The sequence below is a fragment of the Corvus hawaiiensis genome, chromosome 9 (assembly GCF_020740725.1).
Source record: "Corvus hawaiiensis isolate bCorHaw1 chromosome 9, bCorHaw1.pri.cur, whole genome shotgun sequence".
Taxonomy (NCBI): Eukaryota; Metazoa; Chordata; class Aves; order Passeriformes; family Corvidae; genus Corvus; species Corvus hawaiiensis.
In genome coordinates, this window is record NC_063221.1 from 2463698 (window position 1) to 2476047 (window position 12350).

At 49.4% G+C, this 12350-nt stretch overlaps 1 protein-coding gene across 5 annotated transcripts in view; it reads left to right on the plus strand.

Moving 5' to 3' along the window:
- Positions 1-6622: 6622 nt before the first annotated feature.
- BRINP3 (BMP/retinoic acid inducible neural specific 3) overlaps positions 6623-12350 on the plus strand; it is a 208498-nt gene continuing 202770 nt past the window's right edge. Inside the window, exon 1 of one of the 5 annotated variants that reach the window (XM_048312900.1) lies at positions 6623-6803. Coding sequence is in view for 1 of the 5 variants with exons in the window: in XM_048312904.1 (XP_048168861.1) it covers positions 6736-6803 (68 nt within the window). In the remaining 4 variants the exon portion in view is untranslated. Of the gene's footprint in view, positions 6804-9808; positions 10184-12350 lie in introns of those variants that run through there. The other 4 variants (XM_048312902.1, XM_048312904.1, XM_048312903.1 and 1 more) reach the window with 4 other exon arrangements.

A 12350-nucleotide genomic window follows, 5' to 3' on the forward strand; every position in this document is an offset into this window, starting at 1 on the left:
TAGCAGAGACTTTTGTGATTTTTCTAAAGTCCAGTTAGCAAGAAGAAATACCTGAACACATCAGAGGATATTTTAAAAATGGCAAACCCGTATTTTTTGCCTGCATGGCCGTTCATCATTGAAACATGGCCAAGATATGCCTGAACTGAAAAAAACAATGATAGAGTCAGCAGCATCTTGCAGCACATTGCTATTGTCACTGTCCCATGGATTTGAAGAAAATTCATTTTCTGTTGACCTTTTTCTTAAAGTGCTGGGAACACTTCAAAGTCACCTGATTTTACCTCTCACACTGTTTGATGGCAGTCATCACTTGCCTTATGTGCTAAGAATTAACAGCTATAAACAAAGGCCATCACAGGACAGCCATGAAATCCCTCCATTCCTTCTTAGACGTAGTTACTTCTTCAGGCTGCTGCGTGTATCTGCAGTGCAAGGGGAGAACCTCGCAGCACCCTACCTGGCACAGATGACAGCAGCTGTGAAGATTCAACAGAGTGGCCTCAAATCCTTCAAGGATAGGGGTCAGGAAGTTGGCAGCCCCTGGAGATGTTCATGCCTCCACATCTCATGTGCTATTGTATCCCTCCTAGATGTATGTGTCTGGCTGTGTCTGCTGAGTTCACATCAGCTTACAGGCCTTGCAATTAACACTGAAAGCAGTAGAGAAATACCACCTCTTCAAAGAGGTTATTCTGTCTCACAAAACTGGTCCTTCAATGACAGTAAGAGCCTGGAAAAAGCCCCAGCCTTTAGGTCTGTCCCCTGCTGCCAAAGGAGAGGGCAAGTGAATAAGCAGAAATGGTTTATTTCTTTGAGATTTGAGGAAAAAAATAAAGAAATTCTACAGAACTAGTTTGTTTTCTGTAAGTGAAATGCTGGGAGATCCTAAAAATAATCTCCTCTGCAAGTGAGGAAAAACTCAGCGGGTATAATTTTATTCAAGTGAATCATATATCTGTAAAAGCAAAAATACATGGGTGGAAATATGTTGGTGGACAACAAGCTGACCATGAGTCAGGTGCACCTCGCTGGCAGCAACGGCAAAGTGGGCCTGGACAGGGATGGACCCTCACATTGTGCTCATCATGCTGCAGCCACGTTCACAGAATGGTTTGGGTTGGAAGGGACCTTAAAGGCCATCTATTTCCAACTCCCCTGCCATGGGCAGGGACACCTTCCACTAGAGCCTGTGGAAGAAACGTGGAGCGCTGTGTCCAGCTGTGGTCCTCACAATTTGAGAAAGAAGCAGAAAGACAGGAGAGGGACCAAAGCAAGGCCATGAAGACGATCAAAGGGCTGGAGAACCTGTGAGGAAGCATGAAGGACTTAAGCCTTCTTTCCTTGAAGAAGAGAAGGCTTGGGAAGACCTTACCACAGCCACTGAAGTGAGTGGATCGAGTGGCACCACAGCAAAGTGCAGAACATAGCACGGGGAGTGTCCTGATCTGGGGGGACCTCGGAGCTCTGCGAGGAGATGAGTGGGCTGAGCAGTATCAGGCAGTAAGAGAGAGAACAGCTGCTGGAATCACTCCCCACCTTCCCTGGCACAGGCCCAACATGCAAACCGGACACAGGATTTGGGGGATTCCTGGTCCCTTCCCGACCTGTCTGAATACAGTGACTTGAGGGATTGGGGCAATGGTGCTAAGTTCCTGGCCGGCTGTGGTGATTTGACCTTGGCTGGACACCAGGTGCCCAACAAGCTGCTCTAGCCACTCCCCCTTTTGATACCTTTTCCTGGTCTTAAAATCAAGAGTCACACACGGTTAGAAGGGGAAAAGGGATTTTACCTTGGTATTTATTTTAAGGATCCTTAGGTGCACACGTCCAGGTCATATGCATCGAGATGCACCCCTCTGAGAGTGTCCCCAAAGATCTGGTCTAACATTATAGGTGTTACTAATTAGCAGATCTATCAAAAATTCCCCAATGAGAGGCTCAAGTGAGCCCCCCCTCCCCAAGGAACCTTCCCCTGGATGGTTCTGTCTTAGTTTACAGAATGTGTTCTGGAGAGGACCTTGGGGTCTGGGGCACACTGATCCCTAACTATGAAGCCTCTAAAATGTTGAGTCTCTCAGCTCGACAAACAAGTCCAAGAATGTAGGCAAAAAGCACTAAGAATACAGAAGTTGTAAAAAGGTATAACAGGGGTATAAAAGAAAAGGCAAAAAATCTTCATGGCATCACTTCCAGCTGGACAGCGGAGAGAAAACGAGATGGGAAACAACTCATAGGTTGAGATAAGGCAGTTTACCAAAGCAAAAGTGGAAGGTTATGTGCTCTCAAGCAAAGAGAAATTCGAAAGATTTTATTCTCTACTTCCCGTCAGCTAGCAAGGTCTGGCCTCCTCCTGGGAAGCAGGACTCCAGCACATGGAGCTGTTGCTCTGGAAGGTACATGGTGTAAACAACACATCCTCCTCCCCAGCCTTCCTCCCCCACTTAGCTTTTATCTCTGAGCTGATGTCATATGGTCTGGAATATCCTTTCGGTCAGTTTGGGTCAGCTGGCCTAGCTGTGTCCCCTCCCAGGATCTTGGCCTCTCCCATTCCCAGATGGCAGGGAATCTTGAGAGACAGTGCTTAGGCTGTGCCAGCCCAGCAGTAGCCAAAACTGGTGTGTTATCTGCACCTTTCCAGCTCCCAAAGCAAAGCACAGCACTGAGGGCTGCTCTGGGAACACGAACTCCAGCTCAGCCAGACCCACTACACCAGTGGAGTAGAAGCATCTCCTCTGTGACCGGGTGTCCCTGATAGGATTATAAAGCAAAATTCAAAATGTGGCAGGTTTGTTTCTATAATGAGCAAATACAGGGCTTGTTTAGATATGCAGGTCAATTTATGGGTGCAAACAGTAGCTAGAAATGAAACTCATGAATATGTGAAATGTTGGTTCCCAAGCAAAATAAGAACTCCGGACCCAGGCAATTAAGCATTCCCTATGTTTTCTGGATAAATATGCAAATTTGACATTCAACTCAGACTTCTAAAAAAAATTTCACCCAAGTTAAAACACTAAGAACACAAGCGGTCCAAAGCTTAAATCTTTTTGCTCTAACTTTAATTACTTACCATAATTTCAGTTAAGGGCAAGGCACTTTAGTAGGTTATCATTTTGCTCCTCCCAACTGTTTCAAAAGTCAAGTACAGTTTCCCCTGACAAATCACATAGTGGATGGAATTTTTAGATGGAGAATTTACAGCAGAGTAGCATGCAGGGAATTCATTATAGCAGGGAGAAGGAAGTCACTGCAAGAAGGTGTCGGTATTGTTTGCATAATAGGTTTGCCTGTTGCAAACTAAGGGTAACTACTGAGCTGCCTTAATAAATTACATACATTTCTCAGTAGCTAAAGAGAAGCACTTAGAAGGTTCTGGAAGAAGGAGGACCAAAAGGCTGAGCATATGAAGTAGAAAAAAAATGTTAAGGGATAAGTTCTTAAAATGTGTTTATCAGCACAGACACACACTGCTGTTAAATGCAGATTTACAGTATAAAGGACTCTAGCCACCCATAATTTGGGGCCACAAGGCTTTTGGGAAGGGACAGTTTGATGTGCCACTCCCCCCTCACACGATGCAGCTGCAGACAGGGTCCCAATCTGGATTTAGCAATTTTGGTGGTGATGTAAGTTTCTGCCTCGTTCAAGTACAGTTCCACTGTTTGTGGCTTCGGTGTACTGCCCTAAGATGAGATTTTATAATATCATATTTTAAAGCCATAGATTATTAACACCACTGAACAAAAGGCATCCTGGTCCTCTACAACCCTTTAACTCTGCTTCAGAATTATTTTAAGGGCTCAAGTCAGCCTGTGGTGGCAATTAGGTCTTGGAGTTGACCACGGGGAAAGATTTGTGTTGTAATTCCAAAGTAACTTTTTTAACCTTTAGGTAATGGGTGTTATCTCTTCTGAGCAGCCTCTTCTAGTGGAATTTGTCCCCACCTGTGGCAAGGGGCTGGAATTAGATAATTTTTAAGGTCCCTTCCCAACTGAACTATTCCATAATTCTATGAGTCTATGAAGTGAAGAATATCAGAATATTCTTATTAAATTTAATGTGGAAAAGAACCATAAGAGTTGATACTAGCTGAGGAAACCAAGTTGTCCTGCTCTGTAGGTGAAAGAAGGTGGCAGGGAGGGAAAGGGAGCACAGTGAAATAAAGACCAGATGATGTCCACTGCACCTCTGGATGCTATGAAATAGGAATTCCGCCCTATTGTGAAGTGTCCGAGCCAAAGACTAATGAAGTCAATCTCTTTTATTGGGAGGGTGAGGTTGGTCAGACTCAAAATCCTCCTTGGCTGATTTAAGCTACCTTTGGTGTGAAGGTGCTGCAAAGAAAGTTCAGCCTAGGACACCACTAGAGAGAAGAAGAAACCTGAAGGGAAGAGCAGAAAGGCATTAACATACCAGCAAATCTCTTTTTATACCTTTTTTGTGTGTCTCTCTCACACACGTGCAATATAAAGGTCCAGAGGATGCTGCAGTACCAAGCACTGCCATGAAGGTGCTGCTGTCCATGTGCACCCCCCCGGCGCTGTTGATCTATCCCAGCCACACGCTACGTCTGTCCTTTGTTTTCTCTGAGATTTTATCAGTCATAGAAAATGGACAGTACCCTTATTGAATGTCTTGAATCCCAAGTCTATTTGACAGTCATTGCAGGCTTGATGTGCAGCAGTCTCTGTTAAGAAACACAAGCTTTACATAAACAGGCTGACCTTTTTAACCGGCATTTTGTCAGGAGGAGCTGAAGGGGAGGAGATAAGGGAAGAGAAAGGGGCAGAGGAGTCTTTGCTACCTGTTGCTGTAAGAGAAATCACATCCTGAAGGAAAGAGACCTTTTGTTTTTGTAACTGCATAAAGAATCGTATTTATCTCTACATATTTAGCAGCGACTACACCTGCAATGTACACTGCATTTTTTTCGTTACAAACCGTATCATCTTTCCTTCACTCCTTTTCTTGCGTCCTCGCTAAAGAAAAAAGTCAAAAAAGCCCCAAGCAGGGTAAATCATTGCTAAGATCAGCTCACTCCACAATTCTTTAGCATAAAAATGATTAAATATGCTGACAGGAAGAAACCAATGTGATGCCAGAGGAATCTCGGGTTTCTGCGGTTTCCGAGTTTTCCCCAACAGATTCTGGAAACATAAAACTGCTTACAGAAATAACTGAAAGAAGACAAAGAGCCTCTTAACCAAACCCCAGAAATTACCATCTCTTTAAAAGACCACATGGAGCACAGCAGAGAACTGCTGGTGATGACTCCACATTGCCCAACGCACACATCACGTACCCTGTATGGTTACTGTGCCTATTGATCCTGCTAAGCGTGGGGAGAACACAGCCATGCTACATCGCAGGGGTGCCAAAGCTCCGTGCTGATCTGCACGCTGCTCCCTGACACGGGCTGGCTCTCAGTTTACTCGCGCTGAGCTCTTAGCCCAGCTACAGCCAGGGAAAAGCATTTTTATTAGCCATGGGCGCGTCTGCTTACAGCACGGGTGTAGAAGAGGGACCAGCAGAGGGGAGGGAGATATACATCAAGCTCCATAAATGCTGGCCCTGCCTCCCTCTCCCCCACACACCTTCAAATTCCGCGCACATTCCGGAGCCACTGTGCGAGGAAAAGGGTGATTTTTCCACCGAGCCAGGTTGTTATTTCCATACCAAGAGCCTGGAAGCATCGAGAAGCGGGGGGGGGGATGGAGGGGAGATGCTCCGCTTACCCGGGGCAGGAGAGGGACACGGGTGATGAGCAGGGACATTTCCGCCCATCGTCTCTCCCCTCTCCCCCGCAGAGGTTCCTGCGTCCCCGCGCAGCTCCCAGCAGCCGGTTCCCCGCTCAAGGATCTCTGCAGCCCTTCCGTGCCGGGCTCGGAGGGAGAGAGGCGCCGGCCGGCGAGGATGCGGGGCGCCGGCGGGGAGCAGGGCTGCAGAACATATAAAATAAAAAGATGTGAAACAAAGAGCTGGCCGAGGGTGGTACGTCCTTACCCGCTCCGTATCGCCGCCGTGGCTCGCTGGATTGCGGGTGCAGGAGGAGGAGGAGGAGGAGGCGGAGGAGGAGGCGGAGGAGGAGAGGCTGGTGCCGCGCCACCCGCAGCCCGCGGGCGCGCCGAGCCCTGTCCCCGCCGTGCCCCGGCCCCGGGAGCTGCCCCCGGCCCTGCCGCCGCCTCCCCCGCGGTCTCGGCTCCCCGCACCCCCTCCGCCGCTCGCCCCCGCTCCGAGGGAGGTCGCGGAGCCCGGCAAAGCCCTGGCCAGCGTGGCTCCCCGGTCCCCGGCCGCGGATACCGGGATGAGCCCCCGGCGCTCTCTGGCCCTCCCGGCTCGCTCCGGCCTCCCGCTCCTCGGTGCGGTCTTGTCTGTGTTCCACCTGCCTGGGCAAAGCCCCTGTCCTCCTGCCTGCGGCTGAGATCCCACAATTTGTTATTCTTTCCTCGAGAATCGCTTCCATCACCACCAAAAAAACCCACATCTACCCCAGCAAATCCCATCCCTCTTCGCAACTCCTCTTGCTATTCGGGTTTGCTTCCCTCTCTCCTCCTCCTCCTCCTTCTCCCCTCCCTCTTTCCCCCCTTTTGGGTTTGGAGCCTCTCTCTGCCCTGCACACACGCACAGACAGGCACGCACGGTGTAAATGGGTTGTCACACTCACAGAACCGCTGCTGGTTCCCAAAGTCCCCCCACCCTGCTCAGCCTTCCTCTAGCTTGAAGCCGCCGATCATGGACTATATGCTTGGAGCCGGGATGCGTTTTATTCACAGCCGCTTCGCCTCCTGCAATTTCACCCGGTGAGTAGGTTTGATCTCGCGTTCAGGTGGCGTGTTTCCAACAGGAAGGACACCAAAAACAATAGGGAAAAATTAAAAAAAAAAAAAAAAAAAAGGAAAAGAAAAAGAAAAAATAAATTTTAAAAAGCATTGCTCCCCCTTGTTCCTGAACGGGCTGGCTGCACTTTCTAAACTCGAAGGAATTAGGAAACACCAGTTCTCTGCCCACATTCATTCCCAGTCACCGCGCTCGGCGCTGATTGCAGCGCGCGCCGCAGCATCGCTTCCAGAGCCTTCATCGTTGCACTGCTTATTCATCACATTTTATTCATGTTTCCATCAGGCATGGTATCTGCTCCATTCCCTGGTTTAACCCTTGCAGACGAAGCCGCTGGCGTGGGCGGTGGAAGGGCTCAGTGCTTCTCCCCGTGTCGGGGAAAGGGCAGGATTGCTGCTGGCAGAGGGAGCCGTGAGCGTGCCTGAGGAATGTCTGGGAATCTGCGGGGGGAGATCAGGTGGAAAAGTTCATCGCTCTTTCCCCTCCCCTGAAGAACTTGGACAGGATTGGGGGTTGGGGAGGATTCTCCAGAAGAGATAGGAAAGGATTTCCAGACCTAATGTCCCGTCGCGTGTGCCGGGAGGTGGCAGTGGCCAGGCGGCAGCGGTGGGGGCGGCCGGGGGTGCGGGGGAGCAGCGGGGTCGGCGGCCGGAGCTTCTGTCCTGCTGCGGCCGGAGCTTCTGTCCTGCTGCTGCCGGGGCTTCCATCCAGCCGCTGCCGCTGCTCGCCCCGCGCCCTTTCCTCATTTCTCAGTCCCATCGCTCCTGGTTTTAGTTATTACTATTTTCGGGCATGCCTGTATTTTCGGCTGGCCAGAAATTGGCTCTTGAGGAGCGCAGGATAGGAGCGAGGCGTCTTCCTCACAGAACGTACGCCCACCTGTACATCTACCTGACGCAGAGGTAGATGGTAGAGGTAGGTCTCTTGAATCTTTTTCTTTGAAAGAAAAAGAGAGAAGAACCAAGGGAAATAAGCACCTTATGTTTAAGAAAAGGACAAGCGCCCTCAGAGTGCTAGTTGTGGGTGATACTTCCAGGGTTTCACTGTCTCTAATTAGAGGCAGAGATCCACCCACGGTCAATAGCAGAAGGTAGGGAGGAAACAGGTTATCTCTCGTGGGGAGGTTTTGACGGGGCTCCGTGTAACTCTGGCGTTTGGGTGCAGGATAAGTGTGTGCGTGTGTGTCTGTGTGTGCGCGGTCATGTCTCCAGAGCAGTACATGAAGACATCACATGTGAGCAAGGTGCTAGAGGCTTGCAAGCAGGTAGAGACGCCAGTGAGAAACAAGATCCGAATTTATTGCCTGGTGGCAAGCAGAAGAGGGGAAAGACCAATTCAGTGCCAGAGTGTGCTCCCCCCCTGTTCTTCCCTCCCTCCATCCTCCTCCTCCCCGCCCTATTGCCCCCCCAGCCGCCAAATTGCTGGCTGATGTCTGGACAGGAGTAGTGAAAAAGCCCTTCAAGCGTGGATCCAAAATCCACCCTTCCTCCAGCTCCTCTCCTCCTCCCACCGGCTCGAAGCCCCCATGCCTACTTATCTCCTTCCAGCAAAGCGTCCTTCCCCCGGAGCTTCTACTCCACCAGGTTTTCCCATTCCTGCTGACTTGCCCCTCTGCCCCCACCTCCTCCTGCCCCGGCCCTTTCCATGAGACCGAGGTGATTAACCAAATCCCAGACATTTCTCCTGAATTACCCGCCTCTGGCGCTGCTGCTGCCGGGATCCTCCCGCACCAGGCTGCTCAGGAAAGTTTCCTTGCAGTCATATCCCCTTCCCTCCCTGGGTAGGGAGTGGGTTTCAAAACCTCTACCTGATTTTTAACCCTTTTTTTCCCCCTTAAACCTTTAAAAAAGAAAAAAAACCCCAAAACAAACCAGCAAGTCCTGAGGGATTTATGTAGTAGTGGGAATAGCTCAGCCAGTGAGCATCGCCTTGCCGTGCTGCTCAAATGCTACCGCTCTGCAGAAGAGATTTATGTGCCCATCAGCAGAATATTTCCCGGGTTTAAGAGCACTCGATATTCCCTCTGCTGACGGGGATGGGAGATGGTAGGACACAGGATGAGGGCAGCGGAGTTGTTTAGCTCACAGGCACTGTGACGGATGGCAGTAAAACGGTGTCTGGGCAGTAAAAGTGACACAGGTTGGGCCGGGCGGCATTCCTACACTCAGCGGAAGGCGAGGGGACGCACATCAAACCCTTTGCATACAACACCAAATAAATCAATGCAAGTAACGCGGGCTTAATGGGCGATTGCAACAAGCGAGAGTCGGGCATGGCAAATAGAGAAGACTCCCGTTATCCTTGATTTCCAGCATTCCGCACTCCCAGCCCAGGGATGCCTTCTGCTCGCATGGGGTTGGATGACTCAGAAAAAACAGAGGAATAGCGGGTAGCAGCCGGGCGGGTTTTGCTTTGCCGTAGTTGGTTCTTTTGGTACCATAGATTGGCCGTGTGGAAATACCGCCCGAGTCTCCTGAGAGAAGGCTCCCAAACATCTTTCTTCCCTGTATTTAGACGTCCAGGCTGCCTGCTTGCCCGTGTCTGGCTTCACCGCCAAGGATTACCTCCATCTGCCCTGAAGCTGCGTGGCTTTGGGACTCCCTTTTTGGCCGGGAGTTAATTTCCTAGTCTCCCGTACTGGCGGTGGCAGATGGACATCCAGGGAGGTGGCTCTGGCACAGGGAACACCTTTAGGGATGCGTGTCAGCGTCCAGCCTGCCTTCTCAGCCGCCCGGGCTTCATCTGCCCCGCTCCCCCGAGCCGCGCGTGTCCCCCCCGGGGCAGGTCCCGGGGGCAGGGCCGGGAGGGGCCGCTGACAAGGCGGAGGTCGGGGGGAACACGCCGCCCTCCCCAGCAGCAGGAGGGGCTGCTCCGGCTCCGGGCGCAGCGAGCACCGGCAGCCGGGCGGCAGCGCCGGTCCCGGCTGCGGGACCCCCCTGCTCTCCCCCCGCCGCCCCTCTCCAGCCTCTCCGCATCCTCGGCAGCCGAGGGCAGCTCGTTTTGTGGGGGAAGGAGAAAACACGCCCCCCCCCCTCCCCCCCTCCCCGCCAGGGAGCGGTGCGTGCCCCGCAGCCGCCAGTCCGTGCGGGGCCGCCCGCAGAGGGAGCAGAGGCTTCACCGCAAAGAGTTAACGCAGGGCTGCAGGGTGCTCCAGGCTGGAGTCCTGTGTGCGCCTCTGAGATGCACCAGCCAATCCTAGAGACAGCAGTGAACTAGATGTAGCAGGCTGTAAGGAGGGAGGTGAGGAAAATAGGGTCTAAACTGTCACCGTCCATCGCCAGGCAGACCTGCTTTTTGGGCTACGGTTTCTGTGCTACTTAGAGACCATCATGCATTTAAAAAGGTAAGGGCTTTGTTACCAACAGTCTGTGTTGTGATTCACTGCCGGATTCAAGTGCGTTTTCTGTGTAGCTTTCATTTAGTGCTAAATTGTGCAGCGCAGAGCGGGAAGAAAGTGGAATGTGGCATGATTTACTGTTCGGGAGTCGTTTTGGGAGACTACGTCAGCTTCGAGTTGTAACGATTTCATGTAGAGATTAAGCAAGTGAATGCATGTGAAGTAAAGTGAATTCATGACTGGCAGAAAAAATGAGATGTATGTGATAAGAGAAGGATGTTCTGTTGTAGCACCAAAATCAGTTATGGATCCGTATGAAATGAAGGCTAGTGTGAGATAGACCTGCTTTTGAAAAAATGTGGAGAGTAATTCAGAGGCATGTATCTGACAAGCAAGTCTGACAGAAAAAAAGCAAAAATAACTTCTTTCCTAGGAAAAACCCCATGCCTAACTTTATTTAAATACAACATCACAAAAGAATGCTATAAAAAGAAGTGAAGTCAGAACCTTACAGAGTCTGTATGTTCAGAGATGAGTGACTCTGACACATTAAGTGTACAGAGATAAAGCTAGAGTTGCCCTGCTTACATTTACAAGATATAAGAAATAACTTCAGAGGAGCAATCCGTTTAGATATCAGACTTTACAGACTGCTGTCATTGCTCAACTCCATCCCTGTGAGGAGTTACTCATTTTAAATAGGTGCTCCATCAGCTTTGCCATAAGACCAGCTTTGGGAGCAGAAACATTTGACTGGATCTCTTCCTTTCTGTACCCGAGCATAGCAACAGACCCTCGGTCTCAGATGCTGTTGCAGTGCTAGTCAGCAGAGTTCCATCAAGAAACTACCCACAAATTCTGGCCTCCAACCATTTTTCTCTCTAAGGCATGTACATGATTTAAGCAGGGGAGGAATGAAAAAAAGAGATCTGTGATATTTTCTGTAAGCTGATCCACCTCCAGTGAGAGCAAACCTCCCCAACAGACGCTGAGTTCACCGGAGTCGTGTCTGGGGTGCTTGTTCACGAAATGCTGAAACCCTGTGAGTGAAAACGTTAACTAAGAAACATGAAAACAAGCAGCTGAATGTTTTTACAGAGCTCAGTGCAGAAGGCAGCATTTGTACAACAAGCCAACAAAACAACTTGAGAATATTCAAGTGATGTAATCATCCCCACTTATCCTTTCCTATTTTTTCCTACAACTCTCCGAATGCCTCCGTGAAGAATTAATTACAGAAGTCAATTCATTGTTTACACCAACATGTCCAAAAATTAACTTTTTAGTCACATAGATTGCTGTGACTTTTCATTCCTCTCAGTCCCAGGCAATGATTTATGGGAGTAAAGTGTTTTTACTTCATTTGTATTAACTCAAAATTGAGCAATCATATCTGATTTGTGATCAGTCTAAGTAATTTCTTGCTTGAGATGCAACAACCATTGAAAACAAAAGGAAGGTCTTTTTACCAGCATGCTTGCTTCTTCAGCAGTTCTTGAAAATCTAAATGGAAAATTGGATGATCAAACTACTCACCTAAGTTTTCCTCAGAAGAAAAAGAGTGGTGGGAAGTATTAGGTGATAGTTTCTGGAAACGTTATTTTCTAGCTCTCAGGCATACCTCGTGCAGCCCGTTCTTAATCCTCCCAAAGCTTCACCTCTCCTCAGAACCAGAGGCAGACATTTGTTTTTACTCTCCTGAAGCACTCGTAATCTCGTATGGGAGCAAGATCACCAGAAAGACACTTTGACAAACAGAGCCCAGGTGCTCTTTGAGAAAGGTTGTGCTGAAACCACTGTCCTGTTAGAGCTGCAGGTAGTAGATTACAGCCAGTCGTGCCGTGGGGAAGGTGTCTAACTTCTTCTTGATCTCATCCCGTACCATCATAAGAGAACATTTTTTAAAAACAAATTTGCAACCACATTCTCTTCATAACATTGATTTCCTTTTTGCTCAATATATGTGTGTTCAGTGAGGGCCTGATCTTGGACAGTTGAAGGAGATCAGGACATCCCTATTAACTTCAATAAAAGCAAGATCAGTTTCCAAAACAATGTTTTGGAGCGCAAAGTGAACTTCAGATTTAGAAGGAAAAAAAGTGAGCATCATGGAATTACATGCTGCACACTGAGCAGTGGGAGTCTTTGCACACCTTGAGTCAAATTGTATTAA